The 20,476-nt window shown below is 44.8% G+C and overlaps 1 protein-coding gene across 1 annotated transcript in view; it reads left to right on the forward strand.

Annotated features, from left to right (window-relative positions):
* Window positions 1-20,476, forward strand: part of GRM7 (glutamate metabotropic receptor 7) — a 387,933-nt gene that overhangs the window by 297,248 nt on the left and 70,209 nt on the right. The window contains exon 8 of the mRNA XM_030207271.1: window positions 10,158-11,090. Within this exon, the coding sequence (XP_030063131.1) occupies window positions 10,158-11,090 (933 nt within the window). The remainder of the gene's footprint in view (window positions 1-10,157; window positions 11,091-20,476) is intronic.

Here is a 20,476-nt window from a genome sequence, read left to right on the forward strand (position 1 = left end):
GGAGCTTCAGTGGGAATTGTACCCAGTTCTCCTGGTTCTGAGGCCACTGCAGTAACCATTAGGCTATTCCTCAGCCCACTTCTAGCACAGCCATAAATTCAGCCTTTCTCAGTTTTCTGTGAACTAAACTTAGCATTAGCAATGTGGTCACTGAACAAAAATTTACATGGGAATTAGGAAGTGCTATTTGGAGGCAGTAAGGACTTCCACTTTAAATCAGTGTTATTCAGTTAGCACACATCCATTCTCCACCCCTAACATGTCCCCTCCCAAAATAAATAAATAAATTCTGCATGGCTAAATGGCAAAATGAATGCAAAACGCTTTCACACATCCTGCGTTAGTCCATGTTTCCCACATTAAGGCACATAAAAGGGCCCCTGAATGAAATTAAAATATTCTTAATACACATAAAGTAGATTGTACATGATAACAGCACCATTCACATGCTGTAATGCTGCCAGTGTGAGCACACTTTAGCACATTGGCATTTAATCACCCGGGAAGTAGAACCAGGGCCGGTGTCACGTCTGTGGCCATGCCCCCTCTCAGACTCAGGCCCGTGCCAAGGGTCTATGCCGCCCCCCCCGCAGACGAACTGTTGGCGCCCCCCCCTCAGAAGAACAGTTGGCGCCCCCCCGCAGAAGAACAGTTGGCGCGCGCGCGCCCCTCCTCCCCCCGTGAAGATGATCGCTGCGCGCCCTGGGGGCCTTTAAATCTTTTAGTCGCAGCAGTGTCTGTGAAAGCGGAGCGCTGCCGACATCTCCCTTCCCTTTGCGCTCTTGGTTCCCTCAGTGTCCGCCTTCTTCTGACGTCAGAAGAAGGCGGGACACTGAGGGAACCAACGAGTGCAAGGGAGACGTCGGCAGCGCTCCGTTTTCACAGACGCTGCTGCGACTGCAAGTAAAAGATTTAAAGGCCTCGGCGGCACGGGGCGAGGGTAAGCACTGCGGCGGCGCCCTCCAGAGGTGGGCGCCCTCCTGCGGCACTTACCCCACTTACCGCATCGGCACGGCCCTGCTCAGACTCACCTTATTTCCTGTGGTCAGCTTCTGAGCTGGCTTCTGTCTGTTCTTTGTGAGTTAGTTCTGTCTCTGTGTGCTGGCTGCATTAGATTGTCTGTGTGCTGTCACCCGTTCCAGATTTCAGCCCAGTCCGGTCCGGATCTTCCAGACTGCCAGACCTGCTTGTTTTGTTTGAACCTGCACAGCACCCTTAGTTGCCTGCAGTGAGTCTCAGCTGCTGCTGGGCTTATTAGCCATTTTGAAACCTTTCTGCTTTGCCTTTGCATTGCGTCTAAGGCCCTGGTATGTTGGTGCTTGTTGCACTTCAGCCTGAGTTTATTTCCTTGCTCTTGTTCTTGCCTGAAGTCTTGCCTGTTCTAGTTAGTCTATGTTTAGTTTAGGGTATTGCTTGTTTACTGTATTGCTTGTTTCCTAGTCTTGTGTCTTGGTTGTATGTCTTTGTCTAGTTCTGGGTTTATCTGTGATTGTTCCCTGCTTCAGTGGCTACTTGTAGCTTTCAGTTCAGTCTCCTGTCTAGCTGTGTTTGTTCCCTGTTTCAGTGGCTGCTCGCAGCTTTCAGTCCTGTCCTTTAGCCTATCCTTTCCCTGCCTTGCTGTCCCTGTGCTACCTAGCTGTTATCCTGCCCTGTCCAGTAAGTCCTGCCGGCCACCTGAAGCCTGGAGCTCAACTCTTGGTGAAAAGTGGCCAGGTGCAGGTGAAGCCTAACTGTTTGTCAGAGATCTGCCCTATCTCTAGCGTGGGGTGGTTTTGCCTGCCACCTCCGCTCCTCGGCAGTGGCCCAAGGGCTCACAAACCCAGTTTCCAGCTTTGAAAATGTGACAGCCAGGCAGATTTCTACCATCTGTGACCCAAGGACAGCAGGGACAGGTCAAGAAAAAGTGACACATTCACCTAAAGGTTGATAGTAAAGTGTCAGTTTGCAATATTGTGGGTTGCTGATTTATTGAAGTATTTACAAACTACTACTACTACTACTACTTAACATTTCTAGAGCGTATCCAAAATGACTCTTCTGTGACTGTGTGACTGCCTGATTTGTGGTGCCAGTATTCGATCACGACAAAGTGTAACCCGCATGGGGTGGCAGGAGCGCCCATCTTTCAACACAAATCGGAAGATGGGTGTCCTTCTCCCTGGGTCGCCCAAATCGGCATAATCGAAAGCCGATTTTGGGCACCCTCAACTGCTTTCTGTTGCGGGGATGACCAAAGTTCCTGGGGGCGTGTTGGAAGCATAGCAAAGGCGGGACTGGGCGTGCTTAACACATGGGCGTCCTCGGCCGATAATGGAAAAAAGAAGGGCGTCCCTAACGAGCACATGGCCGAATTTACTTGGTCCATTTTTTCTTGCGACCAAGCCTCAAAAAGGTGCCCGAACTGACCAGATGAGCACTGGAGGGAATCGGGGATGACCTTCCCTTACTCACCTAGTGGTCACTAACCCCCTCCCACCCTAAAAAAAAACTTTAAAAATATTTTTTGCCAGCCTCTATGCCAGCCTCAGTTGTCATACCCAGCTCCCTGACAGCAGTATGCAGGTCCCTGGAGCAGTTTTAGTGGGTGCAGTGCACTTCAGGCAGGCGGACCCAGGCCCATCCCCTCCCCACCTGTTACACTTGTGGTGGTAAATGTGAGCCCTTCAAAACCCACCAGAAACCCACTGTACCCACATGTAGGTGCCCCCTTCATCCCTTAGGGCTATGGTAGTGTTGTACAGTTGTGGGTAGTGGGTTTTGGGGGTGGGTTGGGGGGCTCATCACCCAAGGTAAGGGAGCTATGCACCTGGGAGCAATTTCTGAAGCTCACTGCAGTGCCCCCTAGGGTGCTCAGTTGGTGTCCTGACATGTCAGGGGGACCAGTGCACTACGAATTCTGGCTCCTTCCACAACCAAAGGGCTTGGATTTGGTCATTTCTGAGATGGGCGTCCTCGGTTTCCATTATCACCGAAAACCGTGGACGACCATATCTAAGGATGCCCATCTCTAAGGTCGACCTAAATGTTGAGATTTGGGCGTCCCCGACCGTATTATCGAAACGAAAGATGGCCGTCCATCTTGTTTCGATAATATGGGTTTCCCTGCCCCTTCGCCGGGACCTCAGGAAAACTTGGGCGCCCCGTTCGATTATGCCCCACCACGTCTCCCCAGCCAAGCGGGACTTCCACTAATTTTAAAGCAGGCAACAGCTAGAACCCAGCCTACCTCAGCAAACTGACCTCATGGGCCTGACCTGCTGTCACTGCAGCGATTAATATCCCCTCCCCCTCATGACCTTCAGGCACTGTCTCGGCTTCAGGTGCCGACATCTCTCCCTCTCCTCCCTGCGGTCCGATGGTGCTGCTAATTAGTTGGTAGAGACACCACAGCGATTAAATCAGGCTGCATCAAACCATCAAACCTCTTACTGAATTTACATAAATGTGGAAAGTTATCTTAATGCAGATGACATGGAAATGGAAGGGCAGAGCTGTCTGGATATGTTATTGTAATTAAGTAAGACAGACGCTATCTTACAATGGACGCACTTACATCTTTTTCTCTTTATAAATTAGTGCCTAAGCAGGGACCCCATCATAAAATGACCCCCTATAGAGAGAAGTTTTCTACATTTCCCACATGTGAATAATGTTTTACACAGGAAGGTGCCTCTTTTAAAATGACAAGTGGTAAACGCACAGAAGTAAGTGCACAATAGATAACACTTACTGTTTCCATGATAAACTCACATCGTCCAATGTTCGGCACAATTTAATGGGCCAGGATCGGCTCCTGGATGGTTAAATAAGCCTTAAGCTGGCTAAACACTAATATTCAGCATGAGATAGCTGGCCATCTTGGCTGAATATTAGCCCAGTAGCCGATTAGAGCCAGTATTCATTGGCTGACTGGCTTTAGGGACCATATAGACCCACGTAACTAGCAGGACTATCGTTGGCTGCTATAACTTAGCTGGTCAGCTGATGAATATTGGCTTAACCGGCTATGTGCTTAGTGGCCAAAACCTCCCCGAAATTCAATGCTGGTCACTGAATATGGCCCGGCATTGCATTCCCAGGTTTACTGCCGATTCATGGGAGGCAGCCCGGCTCACTCCCGCTATCTGAATATTGGCCTCATTTGCCTTAGATGGGGCAGGAGAGGAATTGCCCTTTAAACACAGACTTCATAAGTGCAGACATGCAGAGGGGACAGAGTTGCTCCCAGTTTGAAAGAATGAATTTGCAATGGAGCAACAACATCCAACGCATCCTTCAATGTGGTTTTCCAATGTGCAATTACCTCTTCCTTTGACAGAGAGGAAATGTCCCCTAATTTAGGTGGCCATCCTTTCAATAACAGCTGGGGATCAACCCGAGTTCATTTCAGTTTTACAGATTGTATGATCCCATTATTAACTATCTTCTCTGTCTCAGGAAGGATAAAAAGCACCAGAGAATGATCAGTCCAGCCCAAAGTTTCTAAATCAACTGTAACTTTCTGGGACCACTCCGAGGGCAAAAAAAATCAAATCCATAAAGGAACTTATCTCATCCGTACCGCTAAAATAAGGGTCACATCCTATACAAAGGAGTTGATTCGGTGGATTACTGAGCATTGATTTCCTTTTTTGCAAGCTAAGCTGCAGCTCACTGTTTGCAAATATAAAGCCTTGAGTGATAATGAGCACTTTTTAAGTTAATATCCCTCATGCACTGAACATTTTTTCTGTGTCTCAAGCACTCATACCCAGATGATCAAACCCCGTGCTGTTCCAAACAGAGCTCTAAAAATAGCGCTGGAACAGCGCGGGGCATTATTACACCTATGATCAGAGATAATGACATGCAAATTTAAGCACACACTTATCTCTGATCATGGGGTAGAAGTGCAGGAGAATTGTGCCTGAGCATATGTGCTCAGCACAATCCTCTTGCACTTGTTTGACAGGTCTGGGCTGTCAAAAGAATGCTGGACAGGGCTCACCATTCCTCCCCAATGTTCTGCAAACCCTAACACCAGCTCAGAGCTGGGTTTGCTGCGGCCACTGATCCAATCTTTGGTGCACTGGTCGCTGATCATTGGGGATGAATAGGTTTAGTGGAGGAGTGGCCTAGTGGTTAGGGTGGCGGACTTTGGTCCTGAGGAACTGAGTTTGATTCCCACTTCAGGTACAGGCAGCTCCTTGTGACTCTGGGCAAGTCACTTAACCCTCCATTGCCCCATGTAAGCCGCATTGAGCCTGCCATGAGTGGGAAAGCGCTGGGTACAAATGTAACAAAAAAAACAAAAAGCCCTGTTTTCCATGCATTTGCATGCTAGTTGTGTTTAGAGACCACAAACGCATTGTTTCACGCGTTCGGGGATTCTGATCATGGAGCGTTAACTAATGCAGGTGCTAGTATGGCGCTAACAGCCTCTAGCGCTGACAGTTTGCTTCTGATCATCCCTCTGTCAGCGCCTGCAACAAAGTGCAACCTGCTAGCTGGAAAATTTGATTAACCTAACAAGTTGTTATGTTTTGAGTGAACTAGTAGACAATCAGGAGCATTTTCAAAAGAGAAGGGCACCCATCTTCCGACACAAATCGGGAGATGGGCGTCCTTCTCTCAGGGTCGCCCAAATTGGCATAATCGAAAGCCGATTTTGGGTGTCCTCAACTGCTTTCTGTCGCGGGGATGACCAAAGTTCCTGGGGTGTGTCGGCAGCGTACCGAAGGCGGGACGAGGGTGTGCTTAAGAAATGGGCATCCTCGGCCAATAATGGAAAAAAGAAGGGCGTCCCTGACGACCATTTGGCCAACTTTACCTGGTCCATTTTTTTTCACGACCAAGTCTCAAAAAGGTGCGCGAACTGAGCAGATGACCACTGGAGGGAATCGGAGATAACCTCCCCTGACTCCCCCAGTGGTGACTAACCCCCTCCCACCCTGAAAAAAACCAACTTTAAATATCTTTTTTTGCCAGCCTGAAATGTCATACTCAGGTCCATCACAGCAGTATGCAGGTCCCTGGGAGGGGAGGTATCTGTGTGTCAGCAGAGGCATAGCGAAGGCGTGGACATCCCTCTTTCAAACATTTTGGACATCCTGAACTGCCTCCCCCCCCCAACAGGGACAGCCAAATTTCAAAGGAGTGGAGTGGAGGAATGGCCTAGTGGTTAGAGCACTGGTCTTGCAATCCAGAGGTGGCCAGTCAAAATCCCACTGCTGCTATTTGTGATCCAAAATCCAAATAAATAAAGGGGGTGTCAGAGACATAGCAGGCATGGACATCCTTCTCACAGAAACATCACATTTTGGACATGCATAACGAAGTATGTCCTTCACCCATACTCTAAACAAAAAAAAGACGGACCTGACGAGCACTTGGCCTTTTTCACCTGGACTTATATTTTTCTAAGGTTGTGGATGGCAATTTATTTAAAGTTGTAGACAGCTATTATACATGCAGAGCAGCCATGCATAATGCTTGGCTGCTCTGCACTGGCTTCCCCTCCTTAGGAAAGAAATCGTGTGCAATTGAGCTAACAGCATGCGATTTCCTTCATGCATGCCCGTTCCTTTCCGAATCGCTAAGGGATCGGTAAGGGAAGGGCTTTTTCTGTTCAGTTAGTGCATCAGTTAGTCCACTGCAGTGCTCCCTAGGGTGCCCGGTTGGTGTCCTGGCATGTCAGGGGGACCAGTGCACTACGAATGCTGGCTCCTCCCACAACCAAATGAGTTGGATTTGGTCGTTTTTGAGATGGACATCCTTGGTTTCCATTATGGCCAAAAACCGGGGACGACCATCTCTAAGGTCGACCTAAATGTTGAGGTTTGGGCATCCCTGACTGTATTGTCGAAACGAAAGATGGACACCCATCTTGTTTTGTTAATACGGGTTTCCCTGCCCTTTCGCCGGGACGTCCTTAGAGATGGGCACCCTTAGAGATGGTCATCCCCGTTCGATTATGCCCCTCGATGTGTGGCACAGAATAGTGAGAGTCGAGTTACTATGGCAAAAAGATTGAACAAAGTTATATAATTTATATATGGAAATACATAAAACTTCTGTGGAACATTTTTATAGAGTGTTAATTTAATAAATGCATACAGTACTCTTAACTGTTGTACATCATGTAATAAAACTTTTAAATAAAATAATTAAATGCAACCTAACAGTGAGTGTAAAAATATGAAGAGAGGCCTGTTTTCTCCACAGTCTGTCCTTGAATTTGCTGGGTAAAAGCTGGTTAAATAGAAGATTGTCCTTTACTGAACATAAATCACTATCACGTGCTAGGGATATATAGGCAAAAACATTTCACTGTATTTAGTTTCCTGTTTTATTTTATGCATTTTAATTTCAGGACAATTTTGTTAATAAGAGGTGGCTGTGACTGTTGTGTTCTCCCCACCAAAAAACTCATGCCAAACTATCCCAGCTCCCAATAACAAGCCATAACCTCCCCTACAAACATCAGTTTACCCACCTATGACCCCTACTGACCTTCTCCCCAGCACTAGCCAATGTGTCACCCCCAAGAGGCAGCCAAATCCCCCCTGGCACTTACCAGGTATATCAGTAGTATAGTGTTGGGGCAGGAGTAATTCCATTTTGCTCCCAGCCCCACTATATAGTAGCAAAGGCATCTGTAGCCCCTGGACTGGAATACCAGGAGCTGGAGTCTTGGGAGAAGAAAACACTAAAGCAACATTAGATATAACCTGGGCTGGAATAGCAGCAGCTGGAGTCTTGGATATTCTAGTATAAGCAGTACAAAATCTGTTTTGCTGTTCTTGGATCTTGCCAGGTATTTGTGACCTGGATTGGCCACTGCTGGAAATAGGATGCTGGGCTTCAGTGGCGTAGCGAGGGCGGGGCGGTGGGGGCGGACCGCCCCTTGTGCCAACCAATGGGGGTGTTCTCTGCTCTGGTCTGCCCATGCCCAGTGCCTTCCCGCTTCCCGTAACGCTGCACGAGGTGGCACGCGCGCTTTATACCTCCGCAGCGCTGCTCGTCTCCCAGCCTGTCCAGCGGCTCTGCTCTCGACGACATCATGAGTCACAACGACGCCTCCTTCTCCCCCTGCGGCACCCTGGTGCGCATCAGTGCGCCTTGCGGTGGGTTGTGGCCGGGCCTGAAGTGAGTAGCATAATCAGCTCGCGTCTCCGAGTCCTCCGTCCGTCTCGCTCCTCCGTCCCAGGCGCTGAGGCTCCCAGCTGACTGCCCTAAGCTTCCACCCCTGCCCTGGCCTTTCCTGCACTCACTGGCTAGTAGTGCACTCCGTCCTCCTCCACCCCTGCTGTCCATGGGCCACGCCATCAGTTGGGACTCGGCAGCAGAAGAGATTGAAGTTCTTTCCAGGTAATGGCCCCGCGGCACGGATCTTTATTTTATTTATTTCTGCTGCTGTTGCTGTTGCAGTCAGTGCTGCTTGCTTTATTTCTGTTGCCTTTAAGCTACAGTAGACACTCAGATTTAGCTGAGTCCTTCTATCAGCTTTTTTTTTTATTTAGCTGACTGAATTAATCTTTCAGTACCTTTACTTTGTCTGCTTCCTAGCCAGGGTGTGGGCAGCTACTAGACAGGGACTCCTAAAGCTTGTATACCAGACATTGCATAAATATAAAATAAAACAATAATAATGTCACTGTACATCCAACACAAAAGGACAAAGAAGGATTACTGAAAGCAAAGAGCTTGACAGGAAGCTGGAATCCTGAGGCACCAGGCTGCAAAGGCAAAACCAGGAGCCACATGTATGGCTGGACAAGAAAACAAAAAAGAAGCAGGAAACAAGCCCAGAGGCAGGGCAGAAATACTTAAGGCAGCCCCAGAGCTGGTCCCTGCTGGGCCTATCAAGAAACAGTAGCTAAGATTACCAGAAGTACAAGACACAGCTAGGAATGGGCTAGTTAAAGCCAGAGTTCTCAGAGGATGAATAGCTCCTCCTGGAAGACTGATGCTTTCCAGCCCAAGGGTCACTGATTCATGCTACTGGATAGGGGAACCGAAATTTAGTGACACTGCAGAAAAAATGACATTTTGATTCCCTTCAGTGGTCATCTGGTCATTTAGGACACCCTTTTGTGCCTTATTTGTTATAAAAACAGGTCTAGGCCAAAAGGTCTTAGTTTTAGTCCTGTATAATTTTGTTTTGTTCCATTACGGCTGAAAAACATCCAAGTGTTAGGAATGCCCAGATCCCACCCTCAACATGCTCCTGACATGCCCCCTTGTGATTTGAACGCACTTCTGATGGGAAAAAGTCTAAAAATAGGTTTTGAAAATACCAATTTGGATGTTTTGAGGGAAAAACATCCAAGTACAGATTTATGCCACTTTTTGGACGTTTTTCTCTTTTGAAAATGAGCTCCTTAGTGCACTAACCCCCTGATTCTATAAAAGTTGCCAAAAAGTATACATGCTCATTTAAGTGCCAACCCATGGCCACTTAACTGCTGAACATCCACTTAAGCGGTTATATGTTAGCCGGCTCAAAAACAACCAGATATTCAAAGCTGAAGGACAGACAGGGAATAATCACTGCCGACTGAATATCAGGCCCCATATGTTTATTTCTAGGGCCACACCCAGACCATATGAAACATGAAGGTAATTGATGTGCACATATTTGCTTTGTAAAATCGGGATTTATAAATGCCAAAATGCCAAACCCAACTAATGTCTTTACCAATGTCTTCAGTTCAAACTTCTGAAATGTTAGAATGGCCAGCCACGTGGGCTGAGCTTACTGTAAAAGCCTGTTGTAGTGAATCAGACTATACATTAATGGGGTGGTTGTACAACATGTTCCATTCAGTTACCTGGAAAGAGAAATATCACCCATGAAGACTCTGCTTTGTGCTATCTTGATCCAATTTTAACATGACACAAAGGCAAGAAAAGAGTTTGAAACTATATTTCTTTGTTTATCTATTAGTGGTTTGCCCATGTGATCACTACAGACCTACTTGCTGCTCCTGGGTCTTCTCCATCCTTTTTTGTTGATGTGCTAATTATTGTTTAGGGCACAGGATGACAATGATTTACACTTTTCAGATTCACTTATGAAAATATTTATTCTCTGTTGGGTTTTTTTCAACGTTTGATGTGAAATAGAAAAATAGCAGCTGGATAAGTTACTTCTCTTTGCATTTTTTATTCTTTAGATTGAGGAAATGCAGTGGGGGAAAGGGGTGCGAGAAATCCCCTCATCAATCTGCAGTTTGCCTTGTAAGCCAGGAGAGAGGAAGAAGATGAAAGGGGTGCCGTGCTGCTGGCAGTGTGAGCTGTGTGACGGTTATCAGTACCAGTACGATGAACTGACTTGCCAATACTGTTCGATAAGCATGCGACCCAATGAGAACCGCACCGGATGCCGCCCTAAACCCATCGTCAAATTGGAATGGCACTCTCCTTGGGCTGTTATCCCTGTCTTCTTGGCTATGCTTGGAATTATTGCTACCCTTTTTGTCATGGCAACCTTCATCCGCCACAATGACACACCGATTGTTCGAGCTTCCGGAAGGGAACTCAGTTACGTGCTCCTGACGGGAATCTTTCTCTGTTACATCATTACTTTCCTGATGATTGCTAAACCTGATGTTGCTGTGTGCTCCTTCCGACGCCTCTTCTTGGGTTTGGGAATGTGTATCAGTTATGCAGCCCTGTTAACCAAAACAAACCGGATCTACCGCATATTTGAACAAGGCAAAAAGTCAGTGACAGCACCCCGACTTATCAGCCCTACATCACAGCTGGCAATCACTTCCAGTTTAATATCCATTCAACTTTTAGGGGTTTTCATTTGGTTTGGAGTTGACCCACCTCATAGCTTCATTGATTATGGTGAACAGGACACTGTGGATCCTGACCAAGCTAGGGGAGTCCTCAAATGTGACATTACGGATCTACAAATAATTTGTTCACTGGGCTATAGTATTCTTTTAATGGTTACATGTACTGTGTATGCCATCAAGACCAGGGGAGTTCCTGAGAACTTTAATGAAGCCAAACCCATTGGCTTCACAATGTATACTACCTGTATAGTATGGCTTGCCTTCATTCCAATATTTTTTGGGACGGCTCAGTCAGCAGAAAAGGTAAGTGACAATAGGCAAATGTTTTCTTGTTTGACACTGATGTTCTGCATTTGTGTGATATTGAGAGTTGCTAAGTTTCTTTTCTCCTAGTGATATTATGAAATACCTGGGCACATTTGTCCTTTCAGATTCATAGATACAGTATATTTAAAAGTCTGTGAATAAACTGTTCTTGTGCAGATAAATGGGACTGGGCTGGTCTGTACTATAAAATTAATTTTTGTTTTAAGAAAAGGATAATCAATCATTAAGTTACATTTTTGTGCCCTGTCCTGCATATAATATAGAATAATATACAGTACAAAATACTCAGCTTGACTCTCTGGTCCTTTCCCCTAAACCAGTACCAGAAAAACTTTCTGATGACATAGGTTTGGAGAAGCAGTTTATAATTCTGAACTATAAATGAACAAAAGAGTCATCACTTGTAGGACTCATTCATTTCTATAGCAGTACAAAGTGAGGGGCATTTCTGAAAGAATTGTCTATGTTTGGGTTTGGACGTCCTTATAAAACGTCCAAATCCAGAGGTGGGGAAAAGCATATTTTCGGAAAAAGATGGACGTCCATCTTTCATTTCGAAAATACCATGGATGTCCTTAGATTTGGATGGCTTTGACTTTCAGCGATTTTCGAAACCAAAGACATCCATGTCAAAACGTCCAAATATAAGCCATTTGGACCTGGGAGGAGCCAGCATTTGTGGTGCACTGGTCCCCCTGACATGCCAGGACACCAAACGGGCATCCTAGGGGGCACTGCAGTGGATTTCATAAAATACTCCCAGGTACACAGCTCCCTTACCTTGTGTGCTGAGCCCCCCCCCCAACCAAACCCACTACTCACAACTGTGTACACCACTACCATAGCCCTTAAGGGTGAAGGGGTGCACCTGGTACACAGCTCCCTTACCTTGTGTGCTGAGCCCCCCAACCCCGCCCAACCCCCCCCCCCCCCCCACCAAACCCACTACCCACAACTGTGTACACCACTACCTTAGCCCTTACGGGTGAAGGGGTGCACCTATATGTGGGTACAGTGGGTTTGTAGTTGGTTTTGGAGGGCTCGCTGTTTCCTCCATAAATGTAGCAGGTGGGGGGGGGGGGGGTATGGGCCTGGGTCCGCCTGTCTGAAGTGCACTGCAGTACCCACTAAAACTGCTCCAGGGACCTGCATGCGCTGTTATGGACCTGAGTATGACATCTGAGGCTGGCACAAAATATTTTAAAAGATTCCTTTGAGGGTGGGAGGGGGTTAGTGACCACTGGGGGAGTAACAGGAGGTCATCCCCAATTCCCTCCAGTGGTCATCTGGTCATTTTGGGCACCTTTTTGTGCCTTATTCGTAAAAGAACCACGTCCGGGTGAAAACGTCCAAGTTTTACTTTAGGACGTCCCTGCTTTTTTCTATTATGGCTCAGATGTTCAAGTCTTAGGAATGCTCAAGTCCCATCTTCACCATGCCACCAACATGCCCCCTTAAAATTTGGACGTCCTTGCAACGGATTGCAGTTGGAGACGTCCAAAATTGGGTTTCAATTATACCGATTTGAATGTCTCTGGGAGATGGACGTCCATGTTCTGATTTATGTCGAAAGATGGATGTCCATCTCTTTCGAAAATGAGCCCGAGAGTCTCCTAGTATGCTCAAAGGATGTTCAGGTTCTTCTCTGTTTCTGGGACACAAAGAACAAGTTCTGTTTAGCCTATCTGATTGTGTCAGCCCCCACATGAAAATATCAACAGATTTTTAAATGGCCCCCTTCTCGGTTCTGTTTTGAGTCTCAATTCTTCTACACCTAAGAATGTACCTGACATATTACTTCAGAACATCGCTGCATCTCTAACTGTACAAATTAATCTTTGAAGTTTAGAGTGAACCATGCCACAAATAGCCTAGGTGGATAAAAAGTGCCTCGTCTAGTTCATACTGCATTTGAACACACTCGTGTAGACAGCGGACAGACACCTGCTCAATACAAATCAGTTCATCCATTCGTTATATTGTTGTATCTGCTTCAATTGAACCTTGTTAGCGTGATAAATAGGGCAAGATTGCCATTGCAACAGTCTATTTCTCTTAACTAAATCATTTTGATTAAGGGAAATAAATAATTTCACTATATCTTTTTTGAGATGCGGTAATCAGAATTGCACACAGTATTTGAGGTGCGGTTGCACCATGGAGCGATACAAAGGCATTATAACGTACTCATTTTTGTTTTCCATTCTTTTCCTAATAATACCTAACATTCTATTTGCGTTCTTAGCTGCCGCTGCACACTGAGCTGAAGGATTCAACGTTTCATCAACGATGACGCCTAGATCCCTTTCCTGGTTGGTGATTCCTAACGTGGAACCTTGCATGACGTAGCTGCAATTCGTGATCCTCTTTCCCACATGCATCGTTTTGCACTTTCTCACATTAAACGTCATCTTCCATTTGGATGTCCAGTCTCTCAGTCTCGAAAGGTCCTCGTGTAATTTTTCACAATCCTCTTGCGATTGTATAACTTTGTGTCCTCAGCAAATTGAGGGCTCGGCATCTGCGCGTGTTTTTGACACATGCTGAGGTCCCTTTTTACCACAGCGGTAGCTTTTCTTTCTGCAGAAAATGGCCTTTTGGCAAGTAAAGCACTTGCCGCACGGCCATTTCAGGTGGAGCCCTTTCTGTCACCCATTGAGGTGGAGGTAAGAGCTCCCGTGCGGACAGCGCTTGGCACTACCCGATTACCGCCGAGTACACTTGATGACATGCTGGGGGTGGGAAATACTGCCGGGTCCGTGTTGGGCTTACAGATGCTTTGTAAAAGGGGCCCTGAATTACCTCACTAGTTACTCCCATCTCTAGATCATTTTTAAAAAATGTTAAAAAGCAGTGGTCCCAGCACATGTACGTGTTGCATTCCACTCATTATTTTATAGACCTCTATCATGTCTCCTTTCAGCCTTCTCTTCTCCAAGCTGAAGAACTCCAACCTCTTTAGCCTTCCAGTGAAGAGATTCCCAGAAGCATAAAAACCAGATCTAAAGCATTCACCTTAGATGTCTGTCAAAGAAGCAGAGGGCTTAGAGGAAGTGGAAGTGAAAGGAAAGAAAAGAGAGCAGAGCAATGACTGAATTACCCTGGAGATTTTCGCATTGTAGGTTGCCCAAATGCCCAATTCATACACTGAAGTAGCCATAAGAGTTTGCAAGGAGAAGTTCCAGCATCAGAAGGTGCTTTGCCAATCTCCACACATCTAGCCCTTGTCAGAGAGGGAAATCTGCTCCATCCACCCATGTAGTTTTGGGGCAAGGACCCAAATTTCATGGGTAGGTATGACTACATTTATTCATCTTAGCTGCATCAAGTCTGTATATTTTTGAAAAGTAAAACTCTTAGGCACTAGTGCATATTCTGGTATTAAGGTGAAGTGGTTATTGTAATTCTCATTACTCAGATAACCCTTCACACAACCTTCCAAAGTCTCCCAATGGTAAATGAAAATGATTGCAGTTTCAACAAAATACAGCCACAATTATGTCTCTTCGCTTCGGTACTGACTCCTTATAAAGCAGAGAATTTTCAGAAAGGTTTTTTGTGCTATCATTCAATGTCCTCAGCAAACAGTTCTCTAATATTTGGCAGAATTCTCTGTTAGTATAAACCTCAGAGATTACCTAAATCTTTAAAGGAGTTACTACTGTCAGTTTCATCTTTTCTGGCCATTAAATAGACGACTACTAAGCTTTGCTCCCTCATTTTGGTTTCTGTAATTCAGTCCCTCTGGAGATTCTACAGGAGATAAATTAACTCATTTTTTCCAAAAAATGCTAAGACTTGGCAATTTGCTGTCCTGTTGAAGGGTTGGGCAGAACAATGGGTAAGGGATAGAGGGAATCTAATTTAGGGGAAGGGGATGGGACTTGCTAAACCACCTTTCTGTGGTTACCATCAAAGCAGACTACACATTATATACAAGTACTTATTTTGTACCTGGGGCAATGGAGGGTTAAGTGACTTGCACAGAGTCACAAGGAGCTGCAGTGGGAATTGAACCCAGTTCCCCAGGATCAAAGTCCACTGCACTAACCACTAGGCTACTCCTCCACTAGCAACATTCCATTTAGAATCTCAAATAATAGGCTCATTCCATGCAGAATCTCTAATAGTAGCAACATTCCAGAATCTCAAATAGTAGCAACATTCCCTGTAGAATCTCAAATAGCAGCAACATTTCATGTAGAATCTCAAATAGGAAAAGGGACTTGATATACTGTCTTTCTGTGGTTTTTGCAACTATATTCAAAGTGGTTTACATAGTATATTCAGGTACTTATTTTGTACCTGGGGCAATGGAGGGTTAAGTAAGCTCTTAGATTGTAAGCTCTTTGAGCAGGGACTGTCTTTCTTCTATGTTTGTGCAGTGCTGCGTACGCCTTGTAGCGCTATAGAAATGCTAAATAGTAGTAGTAAGTGACTTGCTCAGAGTCATAAGGAGATGCAGTGGGAATTGAACCTAGTTCTGCATATTCTCAGGCTGCTACACTAACCACTAGGCTAGTTAGACTAGGTGTTTAGAAACTGATTATACTGTGAACCCTTGGTTGACAATTTGCAATAGGTTGAGTTGGGATGATTAAAAATTAAGTGAGGGGAGTGGGGTGGGTGGTTTGAAGGAAGTTGATTTATTTCCTTATATTTTAGATGTTATGGATTGGCCTTGAATGGTGGGGAGTAGGGATGATTGTATTGTTATTTTATGTGGAAATTGTTTGGAGATTTGTTATGGTAAGTGGATAATTCAGTATAAGGCAAATAACTAAGCAGATGGTCTGAAGATTCCCTCACTTACATCTTTCTATTATGTCTCTCCATATTTTAATATATTTGTAGATATATTTTGTAGAATGCCATCAAATTCAGTTGAAACTGCTTTTAAGAAGGCAGCTTTAAAGGAGGTCATTTGCTCTTGAACTGAGAGCAGCATGTAATGAACAGACCTCTTCCCTATCGGTGTGCTCAGGGACTTTCTGAGCTCTGCTCAGTTGACAATGCTCATATACCATCTGCTGCTTGTTAAACCTGAACCTTTAGAAGCTGTCTCACAGACCCACACTTACGATAAGTCATCTGGCATACTGTAATGGTCTGTGACAGGAAGCCCAATTACAAATTTTCACTGGATGGCAGAGTCCTCTATTAGGAGCTAAATGGTTTTCAGAGTCGGTAATCCCATTTCTGGAGGTAGGGGGTCAGATGTTAAGAGCCCATCACTTGTGTTGTGCAAAACTGCTCTGTATGTATATACGAAGAGAGGTGAAAGAACCCAAGAGCATTCCTTGACATAGCCCGCTGGAAAGGTTTCATTTTCTTGTCATGCAGTAGCAAAACACCAATCTCACAGAACAGCTGGACAAAGAGCTACAAGAATTACATCAGAGAGAAGCAAACTAAAGGTGCCAACATCTTATCTCTGGCCAAGCATAGCACACAATATCGGAAAATAACCAACAACCGCAGGGAATTACTTGTTACTAAGAACATCAAAAGTGAAACACACAGGAAACTAGTTTCGGAGAAGGCCATATTCAATGTAGCCTAACAAATCCTGACATTAAAAATTTTGTCCAAGAATATTACTAACCACACAGATTTTACCTGAATAAAAAGAGATGGTGAAGGGTGTGTTCCTGTGGCATTATTTAACTTTGGCTCACTAGTTCTGGCTGGCCAAATATCTATCCTAAGACTTGCCAACTTTGTCCATCTAACTTTAGACTGGGTCGGTGGTTCATAATTAGGGCGTACTAGTATATTTCCAAGAAGTAGAGTATCTCCACAAATTTGTTGTAGACAGCAAGCTGAACTTTCTATAATATCCACAGACTGAAGACTGAGGTGTATAGGGAGCCAGGTACTTGAAATCTCCATTACCTCTTCTTGTTGTTACGGGATTCTACTCACTCTGCTCCCCCCGCCCTGTGTCAGTCCTGGTAACTGGATGGAGAGGGTGAATTTTAAAAGTGAGATGGACAGAAGGAGAAAAAAAGAAGTCTGAGCTTGGGAGAAAGGTGAGGCTGAGGGTTTTAAGGGAGAGGAGATGCGCCTGAGTGTGTGTTTGAGAGGAAGTGAGAGTGTGTGTCTGCATCACGGGGGCAGTCGTCCTCCCGATGGTTCCTTGTGCATTGTGTGAAACATCTGACCCTCATTTATCAGGTGTGTTATGACAAAAGAAAGGTTGGGAGCCACTGGACTGGTTATTTACTGAATATAGTAACATAGTAAGCAGATAAAGACAGAACGGCCTGTGAGATGCATAAGATATGCAAAGGTAAAATGTCTTTTTGGTTCTTCATTCTAGCTAGGAGTCACAGAATCACTCTTATGAAAAGGACATGAACTTTAAAGAAAGAGTCACAGAGGGAATGACCCATTCAAAGCAAATGGACCAATAAGTCCATGCAGAACACCCATTGTATTTAAATTGATGCTTGAGAAGCAGATCGCTTGGATCATGTATGAGCACTTTTAAGAAGTACCAAGGATGGCAGAGAGTGAAAACAAGCACAGCAGAAGCTTGATGCCAGGAGCCTCCCCGGTACCATCACCATGAGGCAGCTTCAAAATCTCTTCTCCAAGTATAAGCCAAAAGTATATCTAAGTTTGCTCACTGTTCCTTAGGAAAGTCTACTGGAAGGGTCTTGCCACGCTTTTCTGCCTTTACTGTAACCATTCTAGGTTTTGGAATTCATTACACTGAGCTCCAGTTTGAAACTGGTCTTTTGCCTTTTTATTGTCCGCTGTTACTTCAGGGTTTTTATTCTTTTGCTGTTAGTGAGTTGTTTCTCTGTTTTTTCGATTGGTTTCTAATGTTTATGTGTTTGCCTTGGTTTACATTTCTTGTAATCTATCCAGAATTCATGATGGTTAGAATGATAATGATTTAAATGAAAATTCTGCTCTCCCCTTCTTCCCTCAGGCTCACCCCTACCAGAGGTAAGAGATGTGGACAGAGGCAGCTTCTCTTCCTCCCTCCTGTCAGGCTACAGATGAAACATGGCTGTACTATTCTCATCTCTAACTTTTCTATATGCCGTGCTTTCGGTGCACTCTCTGTGACAGCATAAACCCATGCTCCCTTTCATTTTTGCATTAATTTGAACATTTCCATTATAAAGTTCAACTATAAGTTTTCCACTTCATTCTTTAGCAGAAACCATTGCCTTTTATTGTCTGTCTATAACAACTCTTTCAAAGAAATGTTCTGCAACATTGAAAGTAATGTCACTACTAATCATTTCTATAGCACTGCTAGATGTACACAGCGCTGTGCACATTATATGCAGGTACTTCCTCTGTCCCTAGTGGGCTCACAATTTAAGGATTGAGTTTTTTTTTGTACCTGGTGCAATGGAGGGTTAAGTGACTTGTCCAAGGTCACAAGGAGCTGCAGTGGGAATCCAACCCAGGTTGCCAGAATCAAAGACCACTGCACTAACCATCAGGCTATTCCTCCACAGTCCAAGCATGTTTAATAGATTGTCACAGGTGCTCATTTTCAAAGCACATAGATTTACAAAGTTACGTGTCATAACCTATTGTACTTTGTAAGTCTATGTGCTTTGAAAAAGAACCTCCACATGTGGAGTTTTGTCTGTAATTTTGGGTATCAGAAGCGAGTCCTCAAAAACTCTGTACCACCACTTCCCGTCTCGAGGATATTTAGCTGAAGAAGCCAGTGTATTGTGTTTACATAAGCACAGCACATTCTCACAGTAATTCCATATTTTTCCCATTAGCCATTTAAGGAGGGCTGGTGTAAGGAAATTATTCAAACTAATTGACCCATCAGCTTTGTGCTCTCTTCAATTAACTTTTAGGGCCCTCCTCTTCCCCCTCCAACTGAAAATTTGATAATTAAAGAGAAGAATCAAGATCATCCCTCTAGCAAAACCTCTTCTAACGAACTTGTAAAAATGCGTAATTGAACAAGGCAGCAGGTGGCTAGAATGGTATGACCAGTCCAAGACATTAATTCTACAGGAGAAATTTCTTCTTTTCTTTCTTCTTGTTTTGTTCTGTTTTTCTTTTTGGGGACAGAACACAGGAAAATGGCAGAACAGCAGATCAGGCCAGGCAGCTGTAGCTTCCTCTAAGTCTCATGGAAACCAAGCAGGGGGAAGTTGTCTTTAGGAACAGAAGCTTTTCCACTAAGTCTTAGGCTTGCCTTGACCCATTTGGATTTCACAACATTCCTTGCCTTTGAGAATACAGATTTAGAAACAGAGAATAATGTAGGCAGATAAAGACCCAGTCTGCCCATCCATGCCATCTACTCTCCATATCACTCCCTTACAGATCCTATGTACTTGTCCCAAGGTCTCTTGAATTCAGATACTGTTTTCATCTCCACCACTTCTACCTGGAAGCCATTTCATGAATTCACCACTCTTTCCATTAAGAAGCATTTCATCAGGTTACTTCTGAGTCTATCCCCTTTCACCTTCATCCTATGCCCCCTCGTTCCAGAGCTTCCTTTCAGTTTGAGAGAGACCCACCTCCTGTTCATTTATGCAGCATAGGTATGTAAATATCTCTATCATATCCCACCTTTCTTCCAAAGTATACATATTCAGATCTTTCAGTCTGTCCCCATACGCTTTATTTTTGGGATGCTGGTGAATGGTCAAGAGAGGAAACAACGGCAACCAACACCACTTGTTAACTTTGCAACCACCATATTCAGTACTGGAAGGCACTTGTCCCACAGCCCCTAGAGCTAAAGAACATTCATAGGGTTTGTAATGCCTCCGTCAGTTGTATGCTCAACACTGTCCAGTCCGGATGAGGTTCAGTGCAATTTCTTAGCCTCTGCCTTCATTATTCTATAGTCTATCCTTTTCTTTGTCTGGCTCACTCTCCTACGTTCATTGCTGAACTAATCGGGGGGGGAATATAAGAAATTATGATCAGATACAGCTGCTGTTGATTCGTGGAACTGGATGGAAGTGCGTCCTGACTGATACCTTCATACACCATCTCATTCAAAGTGTCCTCCCATCCTCTCTCCACATCTCTTTATATCAGGCATATTTGATTTCACTCTTTCCTTCTCATTTTGGCTTCTCTGTTTCCTTATTACTTTTTTCTGTCCTCCTGTTGTCAGCTCCTAATTTTTCTCTTGCACTCCTTCACACTCTCCTGTGTTTCTTCTGACTTTACTCATCTTCCATTTCAGTAGATGAAGGAGTAGCTGGTGAAATTATAGAATGAATCTAGCATAGGCCAAGAAACACAAGTGGCGTATTAGGTTCATGACCCAGACTATTGGTGACATCTGTTAGAGAGTCGAGAGTCCTGCAAAGAATAAATAAGCAGGGAAATAATGTGTGAGGTCTCTG

The sequence above is a fragment of the Microcaecilia unicolor genome, chromosome 6, assembly GCF_901765095.1.
Source record: "Microcaecilia unicolor chromosome 6, aMicUni1.1, whole genome shotgun sequence".
Taxonomy (NCBI): Eukaryota; Metazoa; Chordata; class Amphibia; order Gymnophiona; family Siphonopidae; genus Microcaecilia; species Microcaecilia unicolor.